At 39.7% G+C, this 27,370-nt stretch overlaps 2 protein-coding genes across 2 annotated transcripts; both read left to right on the top strand.

Moving 5' to 3' along the window:
• The first annotated feature begins 5,811 nt into the window (after positions 1-5,811).
• Positions 5,812-11,138, top strand: cdx4 (caudal type homeobox 4). The gene is made up of 3 exons (XM_058060818.1): positions 5,812-6,480; positions 8,884-9,029; positions 10,601-11,138. The coding sequence occupies exons 1-3, from the start codon at positions 6,039-6,041 to the stop codon at positions 10,835-10,837; spliced, it is 825 nt and encodes a 274-aa protein (XP_057916801.1). The 5' UTR covers positions 5,812-6,038; the 3' UTR covers positions 10,838-11,138.
• A 757-nt stretch (positions 11,139-11,895) lies between these two features.
• chic1 (cysteine-rich hydrophobic domain 1) lies at positions 11,896-20,474 on the top strand. The gene is made up of 6 exons (XM_058064916.1): positions 11,896-12,061; positions 13,460-13,514; positions 17,860-18,015; positions 18,100-18,156; positions 18,981-19,040; positions 19,543-20,474. The coding sequence occupies exons 1-6, from the start codon at positions 11,937-11,939 to the stop codon at positions 19,591-19,593; spliced, it is 504 nt and encodes a 167-aa protein (XP_057920899.1). The 5' UTR covers positions 11,896-11,936; the 3' UTR covers positions 19,594-20,474.
• Positions 20,475-27,370: the final 6,896 nt, after the last annotated feature.

The raw sequence follows: 27,370 nt of genomic DNA, 5'->3' as shown, positions 1-27,370 counted from the left end.
CAAATCAAGCGCTCCCCCCACCCCCCCCCCCCCCCCGCTTGTGTCGTTAGTGGCCTGTCATAACTTCCCTTGAGCTCACTTTTAAACGAACGTTCACTTTCCGAGGAACATGACAGAATCCTAGGTGTTGCTTTTTTAGCTGCTTCATTATTAGCATGTTAGCATGCTAACATTAAGATTAAGATATGCCTTTATTCGTCCCTCAGTGGGGAAATTTGTACATGATGACAGAATCCTGGGTGTTGCTTTTTTAGCTGCTTCATTATTAGCATGTTAGCATGCTAACATTAGCATAGGTGAATTTTTTTTTCAAGATTTACGTTAGCATTGCTCACGTCCTAATATTAGCATAGCAACATAGTGGCTGTTTTCATGAGTACAAACATATTAACATTTGTGTTAGCATTCTAACATTAGCATTGTAGCATTTTTTTTATATTTTAGTATTAAAATACGCAGTTAATATACATATAGTATACAATACGAGAGTTAATAACTAGTTGTAATTTTCCAAGAGCTCATTTGTGAACAAACATTCGCTTTCCGAGGAAGACATTTTGCATGCTAGCTGTACCAAATGCTTGTTGATGTGGGGGGGGGGGGGGGGGGGTGAATCCATGGAGCACACAAACCTGAAACGCCAGCGCCACAGTGTTTGAAAAAGACACAAGGTTTCCCAAAGACCTCCGTGGCCTCACAGGGGCTGCTCGGAGCGTGTGCCCGAATACAGTGCACCTTGCTGGGCCACAGCAGGTTGCTCCTCCCCCTCTATACTCTGGTTCTCCTGGTAGTAGTCATGTCATGATGTTCCATTAGGACACATCTTCATTTCCTCCAGTCCTCCTTAGGTCCAACAACGCTTCCATGTAGATTGGATAAAGGTATACGTGTAGCGTATAGAAAGGTTAGAAAGGAAAGTTACGATGCAAGTATTGAGTACAGTAATTGTGTCCAGTATAGTATTGTTTTGTAGTACAATGGCGTGCATGAATCAGTCTGCTGCTAATGATTCATGTGCTTTTATTCCCGAGGATGCTGGCATGATGACGGACGATGAGGTCAGAGGTCGTAACAGTTCCCGCACGGCCATGTTTGGAAGCGGTGACAGGAGTAAGGAATGGCCTTCCTGTTGATGCTCAACACGCGTTCCCTGCTCATTCATGAACGTTGTATCGGGACAGGAATGTGCTGGACTTCACCTCGGATGGTGAGACACTTCCCGGTCGGGACACACTGTCGGCAGCATGTCTGTTGCCCCCCCCCCCCCCCCCCCTCCCTGCGGGAAAGGAAGGAACTCTCCATCCAGGTGGTCCCGACTGAAGGACGCCTGGCACACGAGGCTTCCGATGCTGCTCCTGGTTAGTGCTGCTGTTTTCGTCTGAAGGGAACACGGTTCCGCCAGGGACCTCCGGGTTCTCCATGGTCCGCCAGAGTCCTCCATGGTTCTCCATGGTCTTGCCAGGATCATCCAAGGTCTTGCCAGGGTTCTCCAGGGTGCTGCCAGGGTTCTCTATGGTCTTGCCAGGGTCCTTCACGGTTCTCCAGGGTCTTCTAGCGTCCTGCCAGGGTTCTCCAGTGTCATCCAAGGTCTTTCCAGGGTCCTCCACAGTCCGCAGAGTTCTCCAGGGTCATCCAAAGTCTTGCCAGGGTCCTCCATGGTCCACCAGGGTCCTCCAGGGTCTTCCAGCATCCTGCCAGGGTTTTCCAGGGTCCACCAGTGTTCTCCAGGGTCATCCAAGGTCTTGCCACGGTCCTCCATGGTCCACTAGGGTCCTCCAGGGTGCTGCCAGGGTCTTCTAGCGTCCTGCCAGGGTTCTCCAGGGTCATCCAAGGTCTTGCCAGGATCTTCCAGGGTTCTCCGAGGTGCTGCCAGGGTCATCCAAGGTCTTGCCAGGGTCCTCCAGGGTCTTCCAGGGTCCTCCAGGGTCTTCCAGCATCCTGCCAGGGTTTTCCAGGGTCCATCAGTGTTCTCCAGGGTCATCCAAGGTCTTGCCAGGGTCCTCCATGGTCCACCAGGGTCCTTCAGGGTCCTCCAGGGTCTTCTAGCATCCTGCCAGGGTTTTCCAGGATCCACCAGTGTTCTCCGGGGTCATCCAAGGTCTTGCCAGTGTCCTCCATGGTCCACCAGGGTCCTTCAGGGTGTTACCAGGGTCTTCTAGCGTCCTGCCAGGGTTCTCCAGGGTCCTGCCAGGGTCTTCCAGCATCCTCCAGGGTCATCCAAGGTCCTGCCAGGGTCCTCCAAGGTCTTGCCAGGGTTCTCCAGGTTCCCCTGTGTGTACACAGAGGTGAGTGGCAAACCACCCTAACATGCATCAACGTGCACACTATTTTTGGAGCAGCGGGAAGGATGTTGGTGGGAATGGGAAGGGGGGTGGGGGGGGGGGTCTGGACTGTCCTTTTGGTAACAAACAACAGGCTGGTGTTGGCAACCGTCCTTTTCCATGCAGCCAAAATCCTTTTCCATTTCCTGAAGCATAAATCATGAAGGGACACGAGCATCCTCTCCACATCCTCATCCTCCAAAGGAGAGGAAGACGTCGCACATGGGGGGGTGTTATTTCACGTCCAGAGGGCTCTAATGTTAAAAGGTGGATTTAGAAGGTTTCCTTTGCTCTACAAAAGTAAGGCACAGGGGCCACCTGCAGCACGCAGCTGTTTTTTTATTGCCCCGCCGCAATTTTCACTTAACGAAAAAATACAATCGGCACTAATTTTATAACATCGAATTTAGGAGGAAAAAAAGTCATATATTATATATTATATGATCTTAGTAGCATCAAGTGGACTCATCCAAGACTAACAGACTTTTTCCAATGCTGGAGCCTAGCCAGCATAAAGACAAAACATCATGAAAATAGCAGTAGACGAGCGGTGTCCAAAGGGTGGCCCGGGGGCCAATTGCAGTCAATGGCTTTTTTTTAAATTCATAAACCCCACTGCACTTTCTAAAATGAAAAAAGAACAACAGCGAAAATTAAAAAATCTGCAATAAATTTACTGGATTAAAGAAGTAATCGGGAATGGAGGTGACATATGTAACCCAATGGCGCCATCTAGTGGAGTCAATAACAGCCAGCATGATTGGGATAAAAAAGGCAATAATCCTCACTTCCGTTTCCAACAGTTGGACTTTCTTCTTCTGAATCTTCTTCTCATAATTCTGGCTTTATTCCCATCAAGTGTGGACTTTATTCTTGGAACATTACAACTTTTTCCGCAACCGAATTTGTCACAAAAAAAATTTTGATTTTTTTTTCCTCACCTCATAATATTAGTGAATAATATTTTTTGATAATTTTAACATTAAAATACTGAGGTTTTTGTAAGATAACATTTTTTTTACTCTTGATATTTTTTAAAACTTTATCTTAACTTTATCTCTAAGCTTTGTAAATATTACAATGTTATGATGTTATTGTCATAACTAATATTCTTACCTAATTTTCCAAAAATTACAACTGGCATTAGAATATTGAAACTTTTTACAAAATGTATTTTTCTTTCATATTTCAACTCTACTAATATTACAACTTTATTCCCAGATTTTTTTTATTTTTATGTTGTTTCCAAAGTATTTTGACTTTTCATAATATTGTGACTTCTTAAAATGTATTTTTCCTTTTATATTTCAACTTAAAGATACTAAAATGATTACTAAAATGGTATTTTGACATGTAAAATGCCTTTTTTGCCGAGTGATGATTCCAGGTGACTCAGCATGAGCAGTAGTATGCTGCCCTCTTGCGGCCACTTGCAGTATGAACGCTGGTATGAATTCCCTCGATGCTGTCCCTCAACAAACCACCAGAGGACATCAAAGTGACTGTCAGCCCTTAAGAGAAAAACAGGAAATAAAAGGTGAGACGTCATGACACTTGAATGTGTTTTTAATCTGTTTTGGGGGTTAATTTCAGCTTCACGAGGCATTTTAGTGTTTTTAAAAAATTCACTAAATCCAATAAAATCAGCAAAAACCAACTAGTGAAAACGCCCCCCACTTAATAAATAGCTGGATCCTTCTATTAAATGGGAGGGAAAAGGAAGAGAGGCAAAGAAATCCAAGAAGTGTAGAGGAGGCCCATAAATATTTTGTGGCCAATAAAAGGAGTCATGTCAGCATTTATGACTTTGGCCTCAACGAGCCAATTAGTCGGCCTTGTTAAATAGCAAATGAATCGGCCTTTTCAGCCTTCATCTTCTCTATGTCATAATCTCATATTGTCATAATGTCATATTGCCATAATGTCATATTGCCATAATGTCATATTGTCATATTGCCATAATGCCATCATGTCATAATGTCATATTGTCATAATGTCATATTGTCATAATGTCATATTGCCATAATGCCATTATGTCATATTGCCATAATGTCATATTGCCATAATGCCATATTGTCATAATGCCATCATGCCATATTGCCATAATACCATCATGTCGTATTGCCATAATGCCATCATGTCATAATGCCATCACGTAATAATGCCATCACGTAATAATGCCATCATGTCATAATGCCATCATGTCATATTGCCATAATGCGATCATGTCATAATTCCATCACGTAATAATGCCATCACATAATAATGCCATCATGTCATAATGCCATCATGTCATATTGCCATAATGCCATCATGTCATATTGCCATAATGCCATCATGTCATAATGCCATCATGTCATATTGCCATCATGACATATTGCCATAATGCCATCATGACATATTGTCAAAATGACATAATGCCATACTGTCATAATTTCATAATGCCATCATGTCATATTGTCATAATGCCATCATGTCATATTGCCATAATGCCATCATGTCATATTGTCATAATGCCATCATGCCATATAGTCATCATGCCATCATGCCATATTGCCATAATGCCATACTGTCATAATTTCATAATGCCATAATATTATAATGCCATAATATTATAATGCCATAATATCATAATGCCACGATGACATGATGTCATAATTTCATAATGCCATAATATTATAATGCCATAATGTCATAATGGCATATTGTCATAATGCCACGATGACATGATGTCATAATTTCATAATGCCATAATATTATAATGCCATAATGGCATAATGCCATAATAATATAATGCCATAATGTCATAATGTCACATTGTCATGATGTCATACTGCACGGCTCTTTAATCCCTTCACGTGGCGCATGTTAGGAATAATCTGGTGCCACATGAGGTGTAATCTGTCAGGGAGGGAGTGGGGGGGGGTGGGTGGCCGAGGTGGTGGGGGTGCTCGTGGGGGGGGGGGGGGTAGTGGTTTCCTTGGAACCGGAATTAGCTGTGAAGTGCGACCTTGAGGTGTGAAGGCGAGCTTCTCGGGGAAAAGACAAGAACATCTCGGCTACTTTGCACCTCGTTTGCACGTGAATATGCCCCCCCCCCTCAAAAAAAAAAAAAAAGAAAAGAAAAACAACAACAAGAAAAAGCGGACTCGGCAAACTCCCACCTTAGATAGAAAGTCATAGAAAAGTGAAAGTAAAAGAGAGACACGCAGTCTGCCGTTCAGTAGTGAGACTGGAATATCGATACTTCGATATCGATACTTTGGATTATTGATTGAATCAGGACTTTTATCGTTGACAAAAATACTTTATGTTTCAATCTGAGACCAGACCAGAAAGGTATGGGTTCACGTATCCCTCCTCTGGACGCCACTATGGGCCCACTGTCACCTGATGACCGGGGGAGGAGGGGGGGGGGGGGGGGTCGGAAGGGAAGCAAAGTGATGGGGGGGGTTGGGGGGGGGTCTTTCATTCGGATGCAAATGTCCGTCAGAGTTGACGTCAAGGCAGGGAAGAGTATACCTTTAGCATCTTGTCAACATCCCCACATCATGTGAGACCTCCACCAAGGCTGGAAGACCCGGACCCGGACTATACGTCGAAGTCGCCCTCGGGATCGCTTTCGGACTTGTTTTCCTTTGCTTGCCCTCCCCGAAGCATGTCACCCGAGAATTAAGCCTTTTATCGCCGAGCCTTCCTTCCAGCGTGAGCCGAGCCATGTATGTGGGGTACCTACTGGATAAAGAGACCGGCATGTATCACCAAGGCCCAGTCAGAAGATCCAGCATCAACCTGCCCCCCCAGAACTTCGTCTCCACGCCCCAGTACCCCGACTTCAGCGGATACCACCACGTCCCCAACGTGGACTCCCACGCTCAGTCGGCGGGGAGCTGGGGGCCCTCGTCGTACGGGGCCCCCCGGGAGGACTGGGGCGCCTACAGCCTCGGACCCCCGAACGCTCTCCCCGCGCCCATCAACAACTCGTCCCCCGCGCAGGTGCCCTACTGCTCGCCCGAGTACACCCACATGCACCCGCCGGCCTCCGCGGTGCTGCAGCCGCCGCCGCCGGACAACGTCGCCGGGGCCCAGCTCTCCCCGGACCGGGAACGACGCAACTCCTACCAGTGGATGAGCAAAACCGCCCAGTCGTCCTCCACAGGTGGGTGTCCCTCCCCGGGACCGGGGTCCCTTTTCGGCCAAACCGCGCGGGCCTCGTCCGAGGCCGGTTTCCGGGTCTGATCGGGACTTTGTCGCCCCGAAGTCGCTCCGTTCTTAGAAAAACCTTCGTCTTGGCTTCGTTCTTTTCCGGAGGTGGAAACTCGTTTGTCCGAACCCGGAGACAATATGCATCATTTTTATTACTTTTTAAAAGTCATACTTCATCTAATTTATGACTTTGCTAAAAAAAAAAAAGACTGCAGGCCTCCTTACAGAATGGATTCCACTTCTCTTCCTAGCCCACCAAGACCGGGACAAGTCCAGGAGACCTCCTTTTTGGGACCGAGAAAAAATTACAAAACGAAAAAAATATGAAAAGTTTGATTTAGAAAATGTGGTCCTTTTCTCTTTTTAGATGGAGACAAATATAGAAAAAAAAACACTTTGGAAAAACTCCTCATGAATCTCATTTCAAATCAAGAAAATGAAAATGTGTTAAATTTCCCCAAATTCCCTAAAAATCATCTAAGCAGCTCGTGCAGAAAATATGATTTTAAAATAGAGGAAATGTACTCAATATGGCTCGTTTCTTTTTTAATTCCCCATTCATATTTATAATTATTTTCATGAAGGGAAATGTCTTTAAATATCCCCAAATGTAATTTAAAAGTCCATTACTTCGTTTTAAAATTGAGACAAATGTGTACAAATATTCAATTTCCTTTTTTAAAAACGAATGTAACGAATACTTCACATCTCATTTTGGAAGGAAGGAAAATATTAATATCAAAATAGCAACAAACTTTTGTCATCTCAATCTTGAGGTCATTTTTCAACGAAAAACATTTATTTAGAAAAAACCTGATGACAATAATACTGTATATACTATATTTTATACTGTATATCTAATACTGAATATAATTTTATACTGTATATATATATCTTATACTGTATATCTAATACTATATATTATACTGTACAATATTCTAGCAAATATTGCAAACAAAATCCATGAGGTTTTGAAAAGGAGAAAAGTGTGTAAAATTGTATATTATATTATATTATATATAATATTATATTATATCTCCTTTTGAAATGGAGGAACAATTTCTATGTTGCAGTAGAAATGATTTCCAAATGGAGTTAAAGACCCTCGTGTGGTTTCATATTTCATCATATTTCATTAAACAAATGATAGTATATATATATATATATATATATACATATATAATGGAAAATACCCTCGTGTGGTTCATACGGCATATTTCATCATATTTCATTCAAGTAAGACTAATGATAATATAAATATATATTGAGAAATATCCTTATGTGTTTCATGCAGTCTATTTCATATTCAAATGAGGAAAAAACACAGTATATGTATAAATATTTTTTAGGGATGTGATTTATAGAGTAAATGTAATTTTTAAAGGAAGAAATATGAGGTAAAATATGAAATATGCCAAGTAAATTAATTAGTCTATGGAGAAAAAGGATGAATAAAACAAATGAGCTGACTATACGTTACTGTATGTACTTAGTACTTTGTACTGTATTGTTGTAGTGGTGTACTAAAGTGTACTATAGTGTACTATAGTGTAGGTGACGTGGTGTAATCGTGCCTCCGTGCATGCCCAGACATCCTGGTGTAGCAGTCCTGGTGGAGATGGTAGATGATGGTAGATGCGGGTACCCCCGACGGCGGAGGTGCGTGGGTACGGGGAGCGTGGGAACGTGGAGCCGGCGAGGCGTCCCATCGGACGGGAGGCGTGACGGAGCGGCGCCAGGCCGCTTGTCATGCTAATAACGGCGGCCTGGCTGGGCCGTCACTTCCCCGCAAGACTGACTGGGCAGACCGGGGTTTGACTTCTTGTTTGTGTGCGTGTGCGCGTGCGCGACGGCCGTCATATCCGAGCTGCTTTCGACACCTCCTCACTTTGATATGCACCCACGGGACGGGACGGGACGGGACAGGAAGGGTCCTCTTTCAACAGACCTCCGTGTACCCAACACGGATGCATGTGTACTGCATGTACTCTATACTGCATGCATGTATACTCTATAGTATATTATAGTGCGTGGAATGCGGCTTCAAGCGTGCAGACACATTCTGGACCCCCCCCCCCCCCCGACCCCCCCATCTTATCTCCGTGTTTCTTTGCAATCTGCAAGGAGAATCATTGCGATGGGCTTCATCATCAAAGGGCCCATTTGCGTATGAGTAGACCAAAGCCAGGAGATGTGGATTTGGGGTCTCGGCCCATAAAGATGCTCGGAGCCGATAGGCCGCTTGAGGCATGCGGTCCGACCACCTGGCCGCCTCCTTTTGCCTTCCTCCTTCCTTCCTTTCCTCCTTCCCTCGCTCCCTAACAGACAATCATGTGTTTTTTTTCTTCCTCCGCAGGGAAAACGAGAACGAAGGAGAAGTACCGGGTGGTCTACACGGACCACCAGAGGCTGGAGCTGGAGAAGGAGTTCCACTTCAACAGATACATCACCATCAGGAGGAAAGCCGAGCTGGCTGTCAATCTGGGGCTCTCGGAGAGACAGGTTGGTGCAAGACACGTCACGTGATCACGGCAGCACATAAACTACATTCATCTCAACCACTGGAGGAAGACATCTAGTTATTATTTATCCATATATCCATCTATCTATCTATCTATCTATTTATGTATTTACTATCCCATCAACATGCAAGGACAGTAAAACCCTATTGACAAATCACATAAACATGCAAGCTATATACAGGTGTATATCATTATATATACCTATATATATAGGTGTGTGTATAGGTATATAGGTGTATATATGGGTATCTGGTGTATACAGCAGCATGTATAGATATATATAGGTGTGTATGGGGTATATAAGTGTGTATATATAGGTGTATACATAGGCGTGTATATATATGTGTGTGTATATATAGGTGTATACATAGGCGTGTATATATATGTGTGTGTATATATAGGCATATATAGTTATATCTAGGTGTATATATAGTTATATATAGGTGTGTGTATATATATGTATAGGTGCATATATATAGGTATATTGGTGTGTGTGTATATATAGGCATATATAGTTATATCTAGGTATATATAGATATGTCTGGTGTATATATAGGTATATACGTGTATATATAGGTATGTATAGGTGTGTATATATAGGTATATAGATGTGTATATAGGCATATATAGTTATATCTAGGTATATATAGATACATCTATATATAGAGAGATGTCTGGTGTGTGTATATATAGGTATATAAGTGTGTATATACAGTATATGTAGGTATATAGGTGTATATATAGGCTTATATAGTATAGTATATATAGTAAAAGTAGGTATACAGGTGTATATATAGGTATATAGGTGTATATATAGGTATATAGGTGTGTATATATAGGTATATATAGGTGTGTATAGGTATATGTAGGTACAGCAGCACCAAATTATCACTGATATAGATATAGCACATGTTGCCCAGTCATAGCAGCAAAAATTGATTTAAAAAGCACAAATATGCAAAAATGGTTAGAAATGATATCAATGTGTACCAAATATGTTAGAAATGATATCAATACGTACCAAATATATTAGATATGATATCAATACGTACCAAATATGTTAGAAATGATATCACTACCTACCAAATATGTTAGATATGACATCAATACATACCAAATATGTTAGATATGATATCAATGTGTACCAAATATGTTAGATATGATATCAATACGTACCAAATATGTTAGAAATGATATCAATGTGTACCAAATATGTTAGAAATGATATCAATACGTACCAAATATGTTAGAAATGATATCAATACATACCAAATATGTTAGAAATGATATCAATACGTACCAAATATGTTAGAAATGATATCAATGTGTACCAAATATGTTAGATATGATATCACTACCTACCAAATATGTTAGAAATGATATCAATACGTACCAAATATGTTAGAAATGATATCAATGTGTACCAAATATGTTAGAAATGATATCAATACGTACCAAATATGTTAGAAATGATATCAATACGTACCAAATATGTTTCCCCTGAATGAGCATGGATTAAATATTGATGAAATGTTTCCAAATGGATTCCAGGTGAAGATCTGGTTCCAGAACCGCCGCGCCAAGGAGAGGAAGCTGATCAAGAAGAAGATGGGTCAGTCGGACGGCAGCGGGGGTTCGGTGCACAGCGACCCGGGCTCGGTGAGCCCCCTGGCCATGCCGGGGTCCCTCAGCCCCTGCACGGACATCCACGGCGGCCTGTACCCCCCCCAGGCCATGAACACGTTGCCTTCCATCAGGAACATACAGCCCGTGACTGTCACCCAGTGATCGCACCGTTCACCTTTTGTGGACCCACGGAACCAAACGGAGCACTCCGACACGCTGCAGGACACTTGACCGGCACGGGGCCACCAGGGCACCCGGTCTGGGCCCCCGGTCTGGGCCCCCGCACTCCCTCCCAGCCGCTACACCTTGGGATTTACTACCGTTAGGACTGCTGGAGCTTCTATCCTCACATAACGGCCTTTTATAGAATAGTTCAAATTACATTAGGGCAGGGTTGCTGGAAAGATTCCCAAACAACCTTGACATTGTTTGTGACTTAATAACATATAAATATTGGGGGGACGGGGTGGGGGGGTTGTATGTGATGTGTGAATGTGTGAACTGTTTTTTTTCCCCTGCACATTCAATCAAGTGTAATAAGGTTTGATGTTGACAATGTAAATAAATAGCTTTTTGCAGTTTTTCTATTATTTTCATCCTAGCATTATTGTTTTTATTGGTTTTCTTTATTGTTTTGCAGCAAAAAATTATTTAAAAAAAAAAGACAAAGCAGCAAAAATTGTACACATGAGATAAATACATAGCAGGCTAACAAAACTACCAAATTTCTCTTATTTGGTCCCAGTGTGTTAGCATCGCTACCATAAATGACAGCAGGTTGTTGACCCAGTAGAACACCCCAAACCCCAATAAAGTGGGAGCCAACATAAATCAGCTTGATGATGATATTTAGGAAATATTCATCATTGTAAATGGCCAAGGGTCAAGGAGGTCAAACAACTAATTTCCCTGACAGATTATTTATGAGCTTGTTGTTCTAACAACATAACAGCCTGTCTGAAAACCCATAATGTTTATTTCTATCCAGTTTATGGTCTTATGTACTGAATTTTAAAGACAAATGTCTTCCTGTGAAGTTAATGTTTATTTCTAACTTTTTAGTTGATATTCAATAGGCTAGTTTACTAATCCATATAACACATAACTTTAAAATAATAGTATAGTAAATAATACGTCTAAACTAATGTGCTGTTTGGCATTTTCATCATTGAATTCGGCCTCTGCGTGCTCGCTCCCTTTGACGATGGCGTGCGCAGCCCCGCGAGTGACGTCATGAGCGCCTCGCTGCCCACCAGCCAACATGGCGGACTTTGATACCATTTATGAGTTAGAAGATGACGACGACGAACGCGTAGTCATCGAGGAACACTTGTCCAGATACTTCCCGGAGCCCGTGGTAATGCGCGGGGCCGGCCACATCACAGTGTAAGTGTTTCGCATGTTTTCTTTGTGCGTCACACGCCGCCTCGTCGTCGCTTGTTGTGGTGTCTTCCATCATCAGTTGCTAGCATGCTAACCAACGAGCGAATTGACGCGTCCGCTAAAAGCAGCAGGAGTGAACGCGTTGTCACTCTTCGTGTTGTTACGACATTAAGGTAACGTCGACTGTACTTTGCGTCACCTTGGCAACCTTTATGCTCCCGCGCTTCTAGCTGTGGCTCGTGAGGTACCTAGCAAAAGTACCTAGCTAAAGACTCGTAAACACGTCACCAACAGCAAACGTAAACACGTATAAACAACAAATGTAAACATAAATAGCTTAGACGGGACAATGTGGGGAATTTAACCTCTTACATTACTTGATAAAACTAATAGCTATTAGTGTTGCTTTGCACAGCCATGTTTGTTTTTGTTCCAAATGTATTCAATGTAAACACTTAGCACGTGCCGTTGCACCGATATGGAATAGAAGCTAAGCTACAAATTCCCCCACTGAGGGACGAATAAAGGCGTATCTTAATCGTAATCTAATCCTAAAAGTATGTATTTCATGACATGCCTATATGTAAACAATGTGTTGTTAATGCACACTTATGACAATCATTTTGTGGTAGACTTCATTGCATACTGTAACATTTATTTACGTGTGAAAAGTAGAAGTTATGCTAAATACTTTTTGCTATTTTTAGCTTTTTCTTTAAAAAAAAGATATTACTTAATTTTTTTGTGGTGAAATGGTTCTGATAGTATGCTACTAAAGAGACGTAAACAAAATGACGCATCAAGTCTGTGTAAACAAACACACAGTCACAGAAACATGATATAAAACTATAGTTCCTACGTGTATTGATCGTGTATCATTGACGTACGTCATATTTGTCATTTTCAATCAGTCATGAATTTTCTGTGGCTGGAGTTATTTCACTCTGTGTAAATTGGAGCTACATATGTATATAATGTCATGTATTCAGACACAGAAGTGGTCACTATAGCAGGGGGTGTCCAAAGTGCGGTCTTTTTCCTTACATGGTCCCACAGAATATTTGGAACCAAAATGAAAGCCGGTCGGCCACGGAACATGATGAATTAGGAATAGGACGAATTGGGCACAGCTAAAAATGACCAATAATGTAATGCGATTGGAATATTTGTGTCCATGTGTACGTGGCTAGTGTGTTAGCATGCTAACGTCAGTTTTCTTCTTGTAATATTTATTTCCATAACCATTTCCATGATCAATTTCATCAAGTTGTGACCGTTTTCTGGATAGGATACGACTTTTTCTCTCCATATTTTGACTTTATTCTCATCAAATGTAGCCTATATTATTTATTATATAATAGGGAGAGAAATAATGAGTTTTTATTATTTGTGTTTGTCCAGGTTCGGTCTGAGCAACCGCTTCGACACAGAGTTCCCCTCCGTCCTCACAGGAAAGGTAGGTGATGGATTTCCACGTTGCTAGCATGTGTGCTACCTTGCGGTGGAGATGAATCCCACAGCTAACGCCAGCGTCATTCCTTTGTCCCGCCGGGGGCCTTTCAAGCGCTTCCCCAAAGCGGGACCTATTGAGTGGCGAGGCCTAGCCGGGCAGGGCCGCGCACCCTCTGTCAATGAGTAAGCCGTGTGTAGGGCCCGGGCCGGTCGCGGCGGTGGAGGGGTCGGACGGCGGGTGATAAAATAATGGCCGGGACAAGAAAGGGCGGCTTCCTGGGTCAGACGCAGGAAGACAAAAAAGGGCTGCGGGGGCCGGAGCAATGCGGAGGGAAGTGGGGGGCAATAAACACGAGCTCCGCCATTGTGAGCCACGCTGACACGTGATGGACGAGCTCCCAATTATGATGATTGAAGGCTGCGGATCAGGATCAGGCCCCGCTGGCCTTTAGTCCTGGGCTCTTTGGCCTGTTTGCAAAGAGACCTTAGCATCCTGTCATAAAACATTACGACCCTTTTATGGCGTACACACCGAGCCAGGAATGAGCATCTATTCAGTCAGCCGCCTTTCACCGCCGCCGCCGTGCGGCCAGCAGGCCAGCAGGCCAGCAGGCGCGATGCTTATCTTTCCTCTTGGCCTCTTCTGGCGAGGCATCATGGCCGCACCTCCTCTATACGCACGCACACGCGGCCTGAAACTTTCACTTTTTCAACATATACAACATTTATTTTGACAAGTTTACACTTTTTAATATTTACACTTTATTCCCCATCATATTTGGATTTTATTCCCATAGTATTTTATTATCAGTTCTATTTTATTTAGCCCTTATTCCCATAATAGTATGACTTGTTTCCCCTAGTATTTTGATTTTATTACCATAATATTTAGCCCTTATTCCCATAATAGTATGACTTTATTCCCCTAGTATTTTGATTTTATTACCATAATATTTAGCCTTTATTCCCATAATAGTATGACTTTATTCCCCTAGTATTTTGATTTTATTACCATAATATTTAGCCCTTATTCCCATAATAGTATGACTTGTTTCCCCTAGTATTTTGATTTTATTACCATAATATTTAGCCTTTATTCCCATAATAGTATGACTTTATTCCCCTAGTATTTTGATATTACTACCATAATATTTAGCCCTTATTCCCATAATAGTATGACTTCATTCCCCTAGTATTTTGATTTTATTCCCATAATATTTAGCCTTTATTTCCATAATAGTATGACTTTATTCCCCTAGTATTTTGATTTTACTACCATAGTATTTAGCCCTTATTCCCATAATATTGACACTTTATTCCCAGAATATTGTGACTTTATTCCCATAATATTGTGACTTTATTCCCATAATAGTATGACTTCATTCCCCTAGTATTTTGATTTTATTACCATAATAGTATGACTTTATTCCCCTAGTATTTTGATTTTACTACCATAGTATTTAGCCCTTATTCCCATAATATTCACACTTTATTCCCATAATATTGTGACTTTATTCTCATAATAGTATGACTTTATTGCCCTAGTATTTTTATTTTATTACCATAATATTTAGCCTTTATTCCCATAATAGTATGACTTTATTCCCCTAGTATTTTGATTTTACTACCATAGTATTTAGCCCTTATTCCCATAATATTGACACTTTATTCCCATAATATTGTACCTTTATTCCCATAATATTGTACTTTTATTCTTATAATATTGAGACTTTATTCCCATAATAGTATGACTTTATTCCCATAATATTGTGACTTTATTCCCATAATAGTATGACTTTATTACCCTAGTATTTTGATTTTATTACCATAATATTTAGCTCTTATTCCCATAATATTGTACCTTTATTCCCATAATATTGAGACTTTATTCCCATAATAGTATGACTTTATTGCCCTAGTATTTTGATTTTATTACCATAATATTTAGCCCTTATTCCCATAATATTGAGACTTTATTCCCATAATATTGTGACTTCATTCCCATAATATTGAGACTATTCCCATAATATTTAGCCCTTATTCCCATAATATTGATACTTTATTCCCATTATTTTGAGACTTTATTCATACAATATTGTCCCATATTGTAATTCTTCCCCTGCCTAGTATTCCCAAAATGCCAACTTTGTTTCTGACATTTTTAGGACATAAAAAAGCCAAGATGTTTTTTCCTGAATCTTCCAACTAAAGCGGATTTATTTTCCCTTTTCATATTAGGAACTTGTTCTTGTAAAATTGCAACTTTTTTCTATTATGAAAATTATATTCTATATATTCTATTCTATTACCTATTTTCTATTATTATTCTTTTATGAAATCACAGCTGTTTTTTCTACTATTTTGTGTGTGCTTATTTCAGCTTCTTGTAATATTATTCTGACTTTATTCCCGTAATATTCTGACTTTATTCTCGTAATATTCTGACTTTATTCCCGTAATATTCTGACTTTATTCCCGTAATATTCTGACTTTATTCCCGTAATATTCTGACTTTATTCCCGTAATATTCTGACTTTATTCCCGTAATATTCTGACTTTATTCCCGTAATAATCTGACTTTATTCCCGTAATATTCTGACTTTATTCCCGTAATATTCTGACTTTATTCCCGTAATATTCTGACTTTATTCCCGTAATATTCTGACTTTATTCCCGTAATATTCTGACTTTATTCCCGTAATAATCTGACTTTATTCCCGTAATATTCTGACTTTATTCCCGTAATATTCTGACTTTATTCCCGTAATATTCTGACTTTATTCCCGTAATATTCTGACTTTATTCCCGTAATAATCTGACTTTATTCCCGTAATATTCTGACTTTATTCCCGTAATATTCTGACTTTATTCCTGTAATATTCTGACTTTATTCCCGTAATATTCTGACTTTACTCCTGTAATATTCTGACTTTATTCCTGTAATATTCTGACTTTATTCCCGTAATATTCTGACTTTATTCCCGTAATATTCTGACTTTATTCCCGTAATATTCTGACTTTATTCCCGTAATATTCTGACTTTATTCCCGTAATATTCTGACTTTATTCCCGTAATATTCTGACTTTATTCCCGTAATATTCTGACTTTATTCCCGTAATATTCTGACTTTATTCCCGTAATATTCTGACTTTATTCCCGTAATATTCTGACTTTATTCCCGTAATATTCTGACTTTATTCCCGTAATATTCTGACTTTATTCCCGTAATATTCTGACTTTATTCCCGTAATATTCTGACTTTATTCCCGTAATATTCTGACTTTATTCCCGTAATATTCTGACTTTATTCCCGTAATATTCTGACTTTATTCCCGTAATATTCTGACTTTATTCCCGTGATATTCTGACTTTATTCCCGTGATATTCTGACTTTATTCCCGTGATATTCTGACTTTATTCCCGTGATATTCTGACTTTATTCCCGTGATATTCTGACTTTATTCCCGTGATATTCTGACTTTATTCCCGTGATATTCTGACTTTATTCCCGTAATATTCTGACTTTATTCCCGTAATATTCTGACTTTATTCCCGTAATATTCTGACTTTATTCTCGTAATATTCTGACTTTATTCTCGTAATATTCTGACTTTATTCCCGTAATATTCTGACTTTATTCCCGTAATATTCTGACTTTATTCCCGTAATATTCTGACTTTATTCCCGTAATATTCTGACTTTATTCCCGTAATATTCTGACTTTATTCCCGTAATATTCTGACTTTATTCCCGTAATATTCTGACTTTATTCCCGTAATATTCTGACTTTATTCCCGTAATATTCTGACTTTATTCCCGTAATATTCTGACTTTATTCCCGTAATATTCTGACTTTATTCCCGTAATATTCTGACTTTATTCCCGTAATATTCTGACTTTATTCCCGTAATATTCTGACTTTATTCTCGTAATATTCTGACTTTATTCTCGTAATATTCTGACTTTATTCCCGTAATATTCTGACTTTATTCCCGTAATATTCTGACTTTATTCCCGTAATATTCTGACTTTATTCCCGTAATATTCTGACTTTATTCCCGTAATATTCTGACTTTCCCCCAACCTTATTTTCTTTAGTTATTTGTTATTATTATTTATATTATTATTTATTATAGTTAGTTATTATTACTTATTTTACCACTTTCAAAAAGTTTTTTAATGCTTTTTCCTGATGCTACTAAAATGTTATGTTTTTTCTCATAATATCATTATTTAGAGTCATTTTATTGGAATGTTTATTTTTTCCCACATTTTTCCATTTGTACTCCTGCTTTGTGTTTTGTTCCTGGCGAAAGCGTACTCTGAGAATCTCCCGTGCGCCTCCTAGGTGGCGCCGGAGGAGTTCCGCACCAGCGTGGGCCGCGTCAACGCCTGCCTGAAGAAGAACCTTCCGGTGAACGTCAAGTGGCTCCTGTGCGGCTGCCTGTGCTGCTGCTGCACGGCCGGCTGCAGCCTGTGGCCCGTCATCTGCCTCAACAAGCGGGTAAGCGTGCTGCCTTCAAGGACGTCCCGGCCGTGGCGGCACGTTCACGGTCCTCAACTTCTCTCTGCTGCGCTCGTCTTGCAGACCAGACGCTCCATTCACAAGCTGCTGGAGTGGGAGAATAACAGATTGTACCACAAGGTAACGCACCCACACCACACCTGTCTACCTGTGTGGGGGGGGGTCATTGGGGGGGGGGGGGGGGGGGGCGTTTCCTTTCTTTGTTGAAAGGAAACGCACTTTGACCTCTGACCCGCCTCACCGACCCTCCTGGCCGTGTGAGCTCTTATTCTTTTTATTTCATACGCCCCCCCCCGAATATTATCATCATATTCATCATATTATTGGTCCTGAAAATTAATTTGTTTCTAAGGACTTTTGTCTCTTTTTTTTATTTTGTTTTTTAGCTCTAGTTTAACTTTCTTCTCATAATATTATGACTTTATTCCAATAATATTTTAATATTTAATTAATAATATTTATATTATATATTATATTATAATATTAATATAATTTAATATAAATATTATAATATATATTTATATTATAATATTTATATTAATATTTAATATTTTAATTCGTTAAAAATTAATTAAATTAATAAATTAAAAAAAATAGTTTTATATTAAAAAAAAATAGTTTTAAATTTGTATGATTTTTTTCAATGCGAAATATCAGTGGAATATTTTCTTCTATTTCCCGATATTGTACATCTGCAGTATATCTGTCTTCCTTTCCGTGTACAAGTACATACAGTATGTATATACAGTATGTACATACAGTATGTACATACAGTACACCCCCCCGATAGGCTGCTTTTTAACATGCGCAATATGATGCATTCATGGGTCTATAAAAGGGCCGTGATAGATAGCTTTAACTTTTTCTTCTTGGAATATTTACACTAATATTCCAACCAATGTATGGATTCATATTTTCATATCTCTGTGTGTGTTTGTGTTCAGCTGGGCCTGCACTGGAAACTGAGCAAAAGAAAATGTGAGAGCAGCAACATGATGGAATATGTAAGTACAGCAATCATTATCATTATTATTATTGATTATTATGAGGATCATTGCGATATCAAATGAGCCATAACCTTTTCATCATATTACCACGTTCATATCGAAGGTCTCTCTTCTTTCATATTCCAACTTTATGCTCCTCCAATGACTTTATTTTCATTTTATTCATAATTACGGCTCTTTATTTTTAATTTAAATAATATTTTAGTGCTTTCTCATAATATTTGAACTTTATTAATAATACAGTAGCAGCAATTTGATTTGATGATGTAAAGTGTCCCAGTCTAATGTCATGACACGTGTCCACTGATTGGCTGGGATCAGTCACATGCTTCCACCTGCTCCAAAAAAAAAGCTGTAATAATAGAATATTTAGACTTTATTCTTTAGAAAAAATGTTTTTTAAATGTCAACTTTGTTGTTTGTTGTGATATCATTTTGTGTGTACGGCGTGCAGGATGCCAGTAATGTTTCTCCTTCCTGTCCCTGTCCCCCCCCCCAGGTGATTCTTATAGAATTCTTACCTAAATATCCCATATTGAGACCCGACTGAGGACCGCCGCCTCCTCCTCTCCTCTTCAGTGCCTTGTGGGAAGGAACTTGCAACACTGTCACTTTTGCTTTGGAGCGCATTTTGCACATTTTCTCCAGTCAACTCTTCTACGACCCCCCCACCCCACGCCCATGCCCCCCCGCCCTCCTTGCACTTGCCCTTTTCTTCCCCAGCAGAGGAAGAAGCAGCATCCACCTGGACGTCCTTCTAATGTTACCTTCTAATGTTACTTCCGCTTTTGCTCCAGTTTGGACGGAGAAAGGATGCCCGACGTTTGACCACAGCAGGAAAGCCGGGGGGGGGGGCGCCCCCGGACCCCCCCCGGCCTAAACGTCCAGTGCAGGTCATCATCCCCCTCCATCTTCTTCTTTCCTTCCTGTAGACTTGACGTGCTGTTTATCATCCATGTGCATTGTTTACATAGCGTAGCTGTTTGTGTCGGCCAATGAGACGAGCCGTACCGTAGTTGGACCCGTTTACCTTGGAAGCCATAAATACTGTACAGTATATCCATATGGGCCACGTACAGTGGCGTCGCAAACATGCCACCCGTGGGTCTCGCGGCTCCGGTGTTCTGCCAATTACTTTCAGCCACGCCCACTAAAGTATTTTTGTGCAAGATTGGAAACGAGCACCGGCGCTCATTTCAACGTTTGTATTTATTTCACCCGTTTTTACTCTTTTTGTTGGGAGTCCAATGTTGCTGCATCCGTTTGTACTTAGAGTGCCTCTCCCATACTTCAACCACGCATCCCACCTGCCCCCCCCCCCGGGACCCCTGCCCCCACCTCCTGACTACTGTCTTGTCAATGTTTGTTCAAAAAAAAAAAAACAATCCTCGCAAGAAAATAAACTCATTTGGACTTTTCTCAACGAGTGTTTTTTTCACTGCTGCTTGGCTGGTAAGTTCACCTCATCCTGATCCTGAAAAGTGCATTTTGAGCAAGTTGAAAAAAATGAAAAAAAGGACATACTAACCCCTTACGTTTTTTTCTAAAATGACCAATTCAAAAACTGGCATTTTATGCCATTTTTGGATGCTCCTTGGGCCCCTGTTGAGCGTGTGTGAGGTTTCCCGTGTTTATTTTAACAGAAAAGTGCATTTTGAGCAAGTTGAAAAAAATGAAAAAAAGGACATACTAACCCCTTACGTTTTTTTCAAAAATTGACGCCCTAAAATTTTGTCAGTTTATGCCATTTTTGGATGCTTCTGGGGCCCCTGTTGAGCGTGTGTGAGGTTTCCCGTCCAAAAATGGCATAAACTGACAACATTTTAGGGCGTCAATTTTTGAAAAAAACGTAAGGGGTTAGTATGTCGTTTTTGTCATTTTTTTCAACTTGCTCAAAATGCACTTTTCTGTTAAAATAAACACGGGAAACCTCACACACGCGCAACAGGGGCCCCAGAAGCATCCAAAAATGGCATAAACTAACAAAATTTTAGGGCGTCAATTTTTGAAAAAAACGTAAGGGGTTAGTATGTCGTTTTTGTCATTTTTTTCAACTTGCTCAAAATGCACTTTTCTGTTAAAATAAACTCGGGAAACCTCACACACGCTCAACGGGGGCCCCAGAAGCATCCAAAAATGGCATAAACTGACAAAATTTTAGGGCGTCAATTTTTGAAAAAAACGTAAGGGGTTAGTATGTCGTTTTTTTCATTTTTTTCAACTTGCTCAAAATGCACTTTTCTGTTAAAATAAACACGGGAAACCTCACACACGCTCAACAGGGGCCCCAGAAGCATCCAAAAATGGCATAAACTGACAAAATTTTAGGGCGTCAATTTTTGAAAAAAACGTAAGGGGTTAGTATGTCGTTTTTTTCATTTTTTTCAACTTGCTCAAAATGCACTTTTCTGTTAAAATAAACTCGGGAAACCTCACACACGCGCAACAGGGGCCCCAGAAGCATCCAAAAATGGCATAAACTGACAAAATTTTAGGGCGTCAATTTTTGAAAAAAACGTAAGGGGTTAGTATGTCGTTTTTTTCATTTTTTTCAACTTGCTCAAAATGCACTTTTCTGTTAAAATAAACTCGGGAAACCTCACACACGCGCAACAGGGGCCCCAGAAGCATCCAAAAATGGCATAAACTGACAAAATTTTAGGGCGTCAATTTTTGAAAAAAACGTAAGGGGTTAGTATGTCGTTTTTTTCATTTTTTTCAACTTGCTCAAAATGCACTTTTCTGTTAAAATAAACACGGGAAACCTCACACACGCGCAACAGGGGCCCCAGAAGCATCCAAAAATGGCATAAACTGACAAAATTTTAGGGCGTCAATTTTTGAAAAAAACGTAAGGGGTTAGTATGTCGTTTTTTTCATTTTTTTCAACTTGCTCAAAATGCACTTTTCTGTTAAAATAAACTCGGGAAACCTCACACACGCTCAACGGGGGCCCCAGAAGCATCCAAAAATGGCATAAACTGACAAAATTTTAGGGCGTCAATTTTTGAAAAAAACGTAAGGGGTTAGTATGTCGTTTTTTTCATTTTTTTCAACTTGCTCAAAATGCACTTTTCTGTTAAAATAAACACGGGAAACCTCACACACGCTCAACAGGGGCCCCAGAAGCATCCAAAAATGGCATAAACTGACAAAATTTTAGGGCGTCAATTTTTGAAAAAAACGTAAGGGGTTAGTATGTCGTTTTTTTCATTTTTTTCAACTTGCTCAAAATGCACTTTTCTGTTAAAATAAACTCGGGAAACCTCACACACGCGCAACAGGGGCCCCAGAAGCATCCAAAAATGGCATAAACTGACAAAATTTTAGGGCGTCAATTTTTGAAAAAAACGTAAGGGGTTAGTATGTCGTTTTTTTCATTTTTTTCAACTTGCTCAAAATGCACTTTTCTGTTAAAATAAACTCGGGAAACCTCACACACGCGCAACAGGGGCCCCAGAAGCATCCAAAAATGGCATAAACTGACAAAATTTTAGGGCGTCAATTTTTGAAAAAAACGTAAGGGGTTAGTATGTCGTTTTTTTCATTTTTTTCAACTTGCTCAAAATGCACTTTTCTGTTAAAATAAACACGGGAAACCTCACACACGCGCAACAGGGGCCCCAGAAGCATCCAAAAATGGCATAAACTAACAAAATTTTAGGGCGTCAATTTTTGAAAAAAACGTAAGGGGTTAGTATGTCGTTTTTGTCATTTTTTTCAACTTGCTCAAAATGCACTTTTCTGTTAAAATAAACTCGGGAAACCTCACACACGCTCAACGGGGGCCCCAGAAGCATCCAAAAATGGCATAAACTGACAAAATTTTAGGGCGTCAATTTTTGAAAAAAACGTAAGGGGTTAGTATGTCGTTTTTTTCATTTTTTTCAACTTGCTCAAAATGCACTTTTCTGTTAAAATAAACACGGGAAACCTCACACACGCTCAACAGGGGCCCCAGAAGCATCCAAAAATGGCATAAACTGACAAAATTTTAGGGCGTCAATTTTTGAAAAAAACGTAAGGGGTTAGTATGTCGTTTTTTTCATTTTTTTCAACTTGCTCAAAATGCACTTTTCTGTTAAAATAAACTCGGGAAACCTCACACACGCGCAACAGGGGCCCCAGAAGCATCCAAAAATGGCATAAACTGACAAAATTTTAGGGCGTCAATTTTTGAAAAAAACGTAAGGGGTTAGTATGTCGTTTTTTTCATTTTTTTCAACTTGCTCAAAATGCACTTTTCTGTTAAAATAAACTCGGGAAACCTCACACACGCGCAACAGGGGCCCCAGAAGCATCCAAAAATGGCATAAACTGACAAAATTTTAGGGCGTCAATTTTTGAAAAAAACGTAAGGGGTTAGTATGTCGTTTTTTTCATTTTTTTCAACTTGCTCAAAATGCACTTTTCTGTTAAAATAAACACGGGAAACCTCACACACGCTCAACAGGGGCCCCAGAAGCATCCAAAAATGGCATAAACTGACAAAATTTTAGGGCGTCAATTTTTGAAAAAAACGTAAGGGGTTAGTATGTCGTTTTTTTCATTTTTTTCAACTTGCTCAAAATGCACTTTTCTGTTAAAATAAACACGGGAAACCTCACACACGCTAAACAGGGGCCCCAGAAGCATCCAAAAATGGCATAAACTGACAAAATTTTAGGGCGTCAATTTTTGAAAAAAACGTAAGGGGTTAGTATGTCGTTTTTTTCATTTTTTTCAACTTGCTCAAAATGCACTTTTCTGTTAAAATAAACACGGGAAACCTCACACACGCTAAACAGGGGCCCCAGAAGCATCCAAAAATGGCATAAACTGAGAAAATTTTAGGGCGTCAATTTTTGAAAAAAACGTAAGGGGTTAGTATGTCGTTTTTTTCATTTTTTTCAACTTGCTCAAAATGCACTTTTCTGTTAAAATAAACACGGGAAACCTCACACACGCTCAACAGGGGCCCCAGAAGCATCCAAAAATGGCATAAACTGAGAAAATTTTAGGGCGTCAATTTTTGAAAAAAACGTAAGGGGTTAGTATGTCGTTTTTTTCATTTTTTTCAACTTGCTCAAAATGCACTTTTCTGTTAAAATAAACACGGGAAACCTCACACACGCTCAACAGGGGCCCCAGAAGCATCCAAAAATGGCATAAACTGACAAAATTTTAGGGCGTCAATTTTTGAAAAAAACGTAAGGGGTTAGTATGTCGTTTTTTTCATTTTTTTCAACTTGCTCAAAATGCACTTTTCTGTTAAAATAAACACGGGAAACCTCACACACGCTCAACAGGGGCCCCAGAAGCATCCAAAAATGGCATAAACTGACAAAATTTCCGGGCGTCAATTTTTGAAAAAAACGTAAGGGGTTAGTATGTCGTTTTTTTCATTTTTTTCAACTTGCTCAAAATGCACTTTTCTGTTAAAATAAACACGGGAAACCTCACACACGCTCAACAGGGGCCCCAGAAGCATCCAAAAATGGCATAAACTGACAAAATTTTAGGGCGTCAATTTTTGAAAAAAACGTAAGGGGTTAGTATGTCGTTTTTTTCATTTTTTTCAACTTGCTCAAAATGCACTTTTCTGTTAAAATAAACACGGGAAACCTCACACACGCTCAACAGGGGCCCCAGAAGCATCCAAAAATGGCATAAACTGACAAAATTTTAGGGCGTCAATTTTTGAAAAAAACGTAAGGGGTTAGTATGTAGTTTTTTTCATTTTTTCAACTTGCTCAAAATGCACTTTTCTGTTAAAATAAACATGGGAAACCTCACACACGCTCAACGGGGGCCCCAGAAGCATCCAAAAATGGCATAAACTGAGAAAATTTTAGGGCGTCAATTTTTGAAAAAAAACGTAAGGGGTTAGTATGTCGTTTTTTTCATTTTTTTCAACTTGCTCAAAATGCACTTTTCTGTTAAAATAAACTCGGGAAACCTCACACACGCTCAATGGGGGCCCCAGAAGCATCCAAAAATGGCATAAACTGAGAAAATTTTAGGGCGTCAATTTTTGAAAAAAACGTAAGGGGTTAGTATGTCGTTTTTTTCATTTTTTTCAACTTGCTCAAAATGCACTTTTCTGTTAAAATAAACACGGGAAACCTCACACACGCTCAACAGGGGCCCCAGAAGCATCCAAAAATGGCATAAACTGACAAAATTTTAGGGCGTCAATTTTTGAAAAAAACGTAAGGGGTTAGTATGTCGTTTTTTTCATTTTTTTCAACTTGCTCAAAATGCACTTTTCTGTTAAAATAAACACGGGAAACCTCACACACGCTCAACAGGGGCCCCAGAAGCATCCAAAAATGGCATAAACTGACAAAATTTTAGGGCGTCAATTTTTGAAAAAAACGTAAGGGGTTAGTATGTAGTTTTTTTCATTTTTTTCAACTTGCTCAAAATGCACTTTTCTGTTAAAATAAACATGGGAAACCTCACACACGCTCAACGGGGGCCCCAGAAGCATCCAAAAATGGCATAAACTGAGAAAATTTTAGGGCGTCAATTTTTGAAAAAAAACGTAAGGGGTTAGTATGTCGTTTTTTTCATTTTTTTCAACTTGCTCAAAATGCACTTTTCTGTTAAAATAAACTCGGGAAACCTCACACACGCTCAACGGGGGCCCCAGAAGCATCCAAAAATGGCATAAACTGAGAAAATTTTAGGGCGTCAATTTTTGAAAAAAACGTAAGGGGTTAGTATGTCGCTTTTTTCATTTTTTTCAACTTGCTCAAAATGCACTTTTCTGTTAAAATAAACACGGGAAACCTCACACACGCTCAACAGGGGCCCCAGAAGCATCCAAAAATGGCATAAACTGACAAAATTTTAGGGCGTCAATTTTTGAAAAAAACGTAAGGGGTTAGTATGTCGTTTTTTTCATTTTTTTCAACTTGCTCAAAATGCACTTTTCTGTTAAAATAAACACGGGAAACCTCACACACGCTCAACAGGGGCCCCAGAAGCATCCAAAAATGGCATAAACTGACAAAATTTTAGGGCGTCAATTTTTTAAAAAAACGTAAGGGGTTAGTATGTCGTTTTTTTCATTTTTTTCAACTTGCTCAAAATGCACTTTTCTGTTAAAATAAACACGGGAAACCTCACACACGCTCAACAGGGGCCCCAGAAGCATCCAAAAATGGCATAAACTGACAAAATTTTAGGGCGTCAATTTTTGAAAAAAACGTAAGGGGTTAGTATGTCGTTTTTTTCATTTTTTTCAACTTGCTCAAAATGCACTTTTCTGTTAAAATAAACACGGGAAACCTCACACACGCTCAACAGGGGCCCCAGAAGCATCCAAAAATGGCATAAACTGACAAAATTTTAGGGCGTCAATTTTTGAAAAAAACGTAAGGGGTTAGTATGTCGTTTTTTTCATTTTTTTCAACTTGCTCAAAATGCACTTTTCTGTTAAAATAAACACGGGAAACCTCACACACGCTCAACAGGGGCCCCAGAAGCATCCAAAAATGGCATAAACTGACAAAATTTTAGGGCGTCAATTTTTGAAAAAAACGTAAGGGGTTAGTATGTCGTTTTTTTCATTTTTTTCAACTTGCTCAAAATGCACTTTTCTGTTAAAATAAACACGGGAAACCTCACACACGCTCAACAGGGGCCCCAGAAGCATCCAAAAATGGCATAAACTGACAAAATTTTAGGGCGTCAATTTTTGAAAAAAACGTAAGGGGTTAGTATGTAGTTTTTTTCATTTTTTTCAACTTGCTCAAAATGCACTTTTCTGTTAAAATAAACATGGGAAACCTCACACACGCTCAACGGGGGCCCCAGAAGCATCCAAAAATGGCATAAACTGAGAAAATTTTAGGGCGTCAATTTTTGAAAAAAAACGTAAGGGGTTAGTATGTCGTTTTTTTCATTTTTTTCAACTTGCTCAAAATGCACTTTTCTGTTAAAATAAACTCGGGAAACCTCACACACGCTCAACGGGGGCCCCAGAAGCATCCAAAAATGGCATAAACTGAGAAAATTTTAGGGCGTCAATTTTTGAAAAAAACGTAAGGGGTTAGTATGTCGCTTTTTTCATTTTTTTCAACTTGCTCAAAATGCACTTTTCTGTTAAAATAAACACGGGAAACCTCACACACGCTCAACAGGGGCCCCAGAAGCATCCAAAAATGGCATAAACTGACAAAATTTTAGGGCGTCAATTTTTGAAAAAAACGTAAGGGGTTAGTATGTCGTTTTTTTCATTTTTTTCAACTTGCTCAAAATGCACTTTTCTGTTAAAATAAACACGGGAAACCTCACACACGCTCAACAGGGGCCCCAGAAGCATCCAAAAATGGCATAAA

This window comes from Doryrhamphus excisus, chromosome 2 (assembly GCF_030265055.1).
Source record: "Doryrhamphus excisus isolate RoL2022-K1 chromosome 2, RoL_Dexc_1.0, whole genome shotgun sequence".
In the NCBI taxonomy this organism is placed as follows: Eukaryota; Metazoa; Chordata; class Actinopteri; order Syngnathiformes; family Syngnathidae; genus Doryrhamphus; species Doryrhamphus excisus.
Note: the sequence above shows the minus strand (reverse complement) of the source record. Positions and strands in the feature narration are given on the sequence as shown.